This window comes from Pollachius pollachius, assembly GCF_949987615.1.
Source record: "Pollachius pollachius genome assembly, chromosome: 17".
NCBI classification, from domain to species: Eukaryota; Metazoa; Chordata; class Actinopteri; order Gadiformes; family Gadidae; genus Pollachius; species Pollachius pollachius.
Window position 1 is genome coordinate 1,551,840 of NC_136950.1, and position 6,231 is coordinate 1,558,070.

At 47.8% G+C, this 6,231-nt stretch overlaps 1 protein-coding gene across 1 annotated transcript in view; it reads right to left on the reverse strand.

Annotated features, from left to right (window-relative positions):
- Nucleotides 1–630: 630 nt before the first annotated feature.
- riok3 (RIO kinase 3 (yeast)) overlaps nucleotides 631–6,231 on the reverse strand; it is an 11,568-nt gene continuing 5,967 nt past the window's right edge. Inside the window, 6 exon segments of the mRNA XM_079754573.1 lie at nucleotides 631–1,618; nucleotides 3,715–3,828; nucleotides 4,058–4,147; nucleotides 4,262–4,342; nucleotides 5,533–5,692; nucleotides 6,144–6,229. Of these exon segments, the coding sequence (XP_079610699.1) occupies nucleotides 1,505–1,618; nucleotides 3,715–3,828; nucleotides 4,058–4,147; nucleotides 4,262–4,342; nucleotides 5,533–5,692; nucleotides 6,144–6,229 (645 nt within the window). The 3' untranslated portion in view covers nucleotides 631–1,504.

Here is a 6,231-nt window from a genome sequence, read left to right on the forward strand (position 1 = left end):
CAACGTCAATCAATGTATGTGATTTGATGGTTGATTCTTTCATATTGAGCAAAACGTTAATTTTCCGCCATGTTCATGCGCGTCACTAGTAAACCATACGTCCGATCTGTTACCATGGTGTTCCTGAATCCTCGGACGCCAGCCTTCCGAGTTGCACCTTTGACGTCATTTAAGAGAGCATTTAAAATCGACATTAAAATGACCACCGTGGTACAAATACCAAAAAAAAAAAATCTCTTCACGGGCGCAGCCATTTCGTTGAGAGCATCACTGCTCTCGTTCTACTCTCAGATTTCCGAAAGATGAAGAAAAGAAGTGGGCGTGCCTCTTGAGAATTGCCGCAAGAAAGCTTTCGACTCAGAAGTCTGGTGTCCGAGGATTGAGGAACACACCACAAGTCGGAAGTCGGAAAATCTCGCAGCTTTCTTGCGGCATTTCTCGGAGGCAAGCCCCGTTTTTGTCTTCAACTCTCCAAATAATGTTACGATATCATCAGTTTTGTCTTATAAAGGCCAAAAGGTTTGACCTTCAGGTCACAATCCATCTCAGCCCTCATGTTAACCAATGAAGCCCCTCGGATCAATGGTGGACTGGGACAAGAACTGAACCGTGAATAACATCCACACGGAGCACCATCTTCATTTTTATCCAACCAAAAGCTTCAATTGCAATACCTTAAAAGAAAATATATATATATCAATCACTTCAACAATACAATGGGGCTGTTGTGTAGAATGGGAGTCCCCAGAATGTTGTGCAGAGCCGGGTCCCACTAGAGTCTCTGCCTGGTCCCAGTGGACCACATGGGGACTGAATATTAACTACCGTAATACAACAGAGGTTATGGTCACACAACTCCCCTATCAACATAGACACATGCTAGTCACACAGTCTTCTGTGGACGTTTGAAGATATCAATCACAAAACATGGTTAGAGCAGCCTCCTTCTCCCTGACTAAGTACCGTATTTCCCGCACTATAACGCGCACCGGATTATAAGGCGCACTGTCGTTTTTTTAGAAAATTACCGACTTTTAAGTGCGCCTTATAGTGCGGAAAATACGGTATGTTGATGTGGGAGGGAGGGAGTGAAGGAGGAGACTGAATTTAAAAATATAAATGGTATATTGCACACAGTGGAAATAGAAGCTCATGCAGACTATATACTGCATCCTCTAGGGGGGACAGAGATGGAAGAGGACGATAAGAGGATGATAGAAGGAGGATGTGATTGACCCATGTTTGCATGCCCTCTATCTGGTCTCAACTCTGGGCAGTGGAGACAGAAGGGCCCCGAACTAAGCAGGGACCCGTTGAGCTTCGCTGGGGACCCTCTCGCGCCCCCTGGGGTCGTACAGGGTGGGGTCCAGGTGGTCCCACCTGGATTTCTTTTTTTTGGTTCTCTTCAAAGTAGACGAGGGGGAGGTGCGGTGACCTCTGACCTTGGGGGTCTCCTCGTGGCTTGTGGGTATGGCGGCGCTGTTCTCAGCGACTGGGGGGGGGGTTAGTCATCTGCGGCATGTTTTAACGGAGGACTTCCATCCCACGAGGACAGAGGAAAGGTCTTCTTCCCCCGCTTCTGGACGTGGTCCTCATTACGCTTCTCCAGCGCCTCGATCTGAGGGGACAAACAGAGATCATGGGTCTCCATGGGATCATATTGTCATACCATATTTTCATACATGACAATGACCAACATCGTGATATATGTTTATATAGATATGAAATGACCAACATCGTGATATATGTTTATATAGATATGAAATGACCAACATCGTGATATATGTTTATATAGATATGAAATGACCAACATCGTGATATATGTTTATATAGATATGAAATGACCAACATCGTGATATATATGGTTATGGAGAGATATAATGACCCATATCGTAATATATATGGTTATGGGGAGGTTACAGTAAATGAGCCATATCGTGAAATATATGGTTATGGAGAGATGAAATTACCCATATTGTGAAATATACATTAGGGAGATATGAAATGACCCATATCGGGATATATATCGTAGATATGAAATGAACCATGTTGTGTTTTTTATCGTCAAGAGATATGAAATGACCCACATCATGACAGAAGATTTGTCTTCATCTCTCAGATGTTCATAAAAGGAAGCCATCACTCCATGTTGAAGTCACGATACAGAAGGACCGGTAGGCTGGTAGGGCTCTAGTCATCTGTCATGATACGACCGTAGGATGGTAGGGCTCTAGTCATCAGTCATGATACGACCGTAGAATGGTAGGGCCTAGTCATCTGTCATGATACGACCGTAGGATGGTTGGGCTCTAGTCATCTGTCATGATACGACCGTAGGATGGTAGGGCTCTAGTCATCAGTCATGATACGACCGTAGGATGGTAGGACTCTAGTCATCTGTCATGATACGACCGTAGGATGGTAGGGCTCTAGTCATCAATCATGATACGACCGTAGGATGGTAGGGCCTAGTCATCTGTCATGATACAACCGTAGGATGGTAGGGCTCTAGTCATCTGTCATGATACGACCGTAGGATGGTAGGGCTCTAGTCATCAGTCATGATACGACCGTAGGATGGTAGGGCTCTAGTCATCTGTCATGATACGACCGTAGGATGGTAGGGCTCTAGTCATCTGTCATGATACGACCGTAGGATGGTAGGGCTCTAGTCATCTGTCATGATACGACCGTAGGATGGTAGGGCTCTAGTCATCTGTCATTATACGACCGTAGGATGGTAGGGCTCTAGTCATCTGTCATGATACGACCGTAGGATGGTAGGGCTCTAGTCATCTGTCATGATACGACCGTAGGATGGTAGGGCCTAGTCATCTGTCATGATACGACCGTAGGATGGTAGGGCCTAGTCATCTGTCATTATACGACCGTAGAATGGTAGGACTCTAGTCATCTGTCATGATACGACCGTAGGATGGTAGGGCTCTAGTCATCTGTCATGATACGACCGTAGGATGGTAGGGCTCTAGTCATCAGTCATGATACGACCGTAGGATGGTAGGGCTCTAGTCATCAGTCATGATACGACCGTAGGATGGTAGGGCTCTAGTCATCAGTCATGATACGACCGTAGGATGGTAGGGCTCTAGTCATCTGTCATGATACGACCGTAGGATGGTAGGGCTCTAGTCATCTGTCATGATACGACCGTAGGATGGTAGGACTCTAGTCATCTGTCATGATACGACCGTAGGATGGTAGGACTCTAGTCATCTTTCATGATACGACCGTAGGATGGTAGGGCTCTAGTCATCTGTCATGATACGACAGTAGGATGGTAGGGCTCTAGTCATCAGTCATGACACGACCGTAGGATGGTAGGGCTCTAGTCATCAGTCATGATACGACCGTAGCATGGTAGGGCTCTAGTCATCTGTCATGATACGACCGTAGGATGGTAGGGCTCTAGTCATCTGTCATGATACGACCGTAGGATGGTAGGGCTCTAGTCATCTGTCATTATACGACCGTAGGATTGTAGGGCTCTATTCATCTGTCATGATACGACCGTAGGATGGTAGGGCTCTAGTCATCTCTCATGATACGACAGTAGGATCTAGTCATCAATCATGATACAACTGTAGGATGGTAGGGCTGTCACATCCCTCATGGTCCACAGCGGACAACTCCCAACAATCGGGGCCACCAGCATGGAAAACTGAAGGGATGTGCTCCTACACCATGGTGTTGTACCTGAGCTAAGAACTCAGCCTCGTCCTCATCGTTGATTGTGAGGTCGAGTCCCGTTACACAGTTGAACAGCTCGTACACACTCATCGCCTCGGCCACGCCCCTCTTCTGGAAGAACTGGACACACACACACACACACACACACACACACACACACACACACACACACACACACACACACACACACACACACACACACACACACACACACACACACACAATCTTTGCCATTTAACATTGACACTGGTAGTAAAGGGGCTAATTATCGTTTAGCATGAACGTGGACCATCAATCACACCTTACTGAATAAGATGACAAATGTCAAACAATCAAAAGAGGGTGTTACCGTAGAAACGTTTGTGCAGTCTCTGAAGAGGAACTGGAGTCCATGAGGATGGCTGGGCTCCACAGACTGACTGACGTCAATCAGCCACACCTAACACACACACACACACACACACACACACACACACACACACACACACACACACTTAGAGAGCGGCCGTGGGAAGAGGCGGGACACATGGCGACACCCTGCAGCTGAGCCTACCTGGCCCTGGTGCCAGAGCATGTTGTATTCACTGAGGTCGGCGTGGACCAGGTTACACTCCTGGTACAGCTGCTGCATCATCTGGAGGGAAGAGAGCGGCTGAGTCATCCTTCTCGTGTTTGGTCTGAGAAGCAGAACACTTAGTTATGTCCCTAAGTAAGGTAGAGGGCAGGAAGGTCTGGACTTAAGGGGGTTTAAGTCCCAGCCCAAAAGGTCTTATCAGCCCTCCCAGAGCAGGATAGTCACTACCTGCTCATTAAGCTGGGGTAGGAACTAGGGCTGGCCGATTAATCAAATTTTGATTTTGAATTTAGCGTCAAACGATAACAAAACTAATAAAATCGAATTTTCAATTATTATTATTTTATTTTATTTTTTATTAAATGTTTTATAGAAAGATTAGAACAGCTGGATACATTTTTCTACATTATATTAGATTTTAACATTTTCCCATTTTGTGTATTATTTAAGGCGAAATTTCAAAGTTCTCAGTTACAAAGGGTTTTTTGGGACAGACATGCTGAATAAATACATCATGTTTTCAAACTCAAATATAATTGTTTGAATAATCGTGATTTCAATATTGTCCAAAATGATAGTGATCATGATTTTTTTTCCATAATCGAGCAGCCCTAGTAGGAACCAGCCAGAACAGAACCTTTACCATCTCCCTCAGGCCTTCCTCCAGGCCGCATTGTGAGCCTTAGCCCAAACACCGCACTGTTAGCCTTAGCCCAAACACCGCACTGTTAGCCTTAGCCCAAACACCGCACTGACAGCCTTAGCCCAAAACCGCACTGTTAGCCTTAGCCCAAACACCGCACTGACAGCCTTAGCCCAAACACGGCACTGTTAGCCTTAGCCCAAACACCGCACTGACAGCCTTAGCCCAAACACCGCACTGTTAGCCTTAGCCCAAACACCGCACTGACAGCCTTAGCCCAAACACCACACTGTTAGCCTTAGCCCAAACACCGCACTGTTAGCCTTAGCCCAAACACCACACTGTTAGCCTTAGCCCAAACACCGCACTGTTAGCCTTAGCCCAAACACCACACTGTTAGCCTTAGCCCAAACACCGCACTGACAGCCTTAGCCCAGTTCTGCCTCATGGAACCTTTGCTCATAGTTAGATCTTATGGGCAGAGCGCACAAATCAATGCTCCTTACATAAATTGCCTACCCTAGCTTGAATAAGATTGATCTAAGTTTTTACTAGAGAAGTAGGTAGTAGTGAATCATAGTAAGGTGATGCTATTGGGCGTACTTACCTGTAGGACCTGGTAGTACGCAGTCTTCATGTCTGCTGCACCCAGCATGGTGTCCTTGAGTTTGGGTGCAGGGACGTGGTCTTTACCAATGAAGGACAACACAAGGATGTGTTTCCTCAACAGGGCCACCTCTGGACAGGGGATCCCAGCCTTCTTCATTCTGAGAGGGACGAGAGGGAGGGAGGGAGGGAGGGACGAGAGGGAGGGGAGGGACGAGAGGGAGGGGAGGGACCAGAGGGAGGGGAGGGACGAGAGGGAGGGGAGGGACCAGAGGGAGGGAGGGAGCAGAGGGAGGGAGGGAGGGAGGGACGAGAGGGAGGGGAGGGACGAGAGGGAGGGAGGGAGGGAGGGACGAGAGGGAGGGGAGGGACGAGAGGGAGGGAGGGAGGGAGGGACGAGAGGGAGGGGAGGGACGAGAGGGAGGGAGGGAGGGAGGGACGAGAGGGAGGGGAGGGACGAGAGGGAGGGGAGGGACCAGAGGGAGGGAGGGAGCAGAGGGAGGGAGGGAGCAGAGGGAGCAGCATTGATAAAGGTTGAAGAAACATAGATCGATGCAGTATTAGTAGAATGAATACACAGCGTGGGTTGTGGCAGTACATCACCACCACTACCTGGCCAAGTTGTGCATCTCTTTCTCTGCCCACAGCCGGATGATCTTGCGTGGGTTGAGTTTGCTGAAGCGGTCCTTGAAGCGGTAGT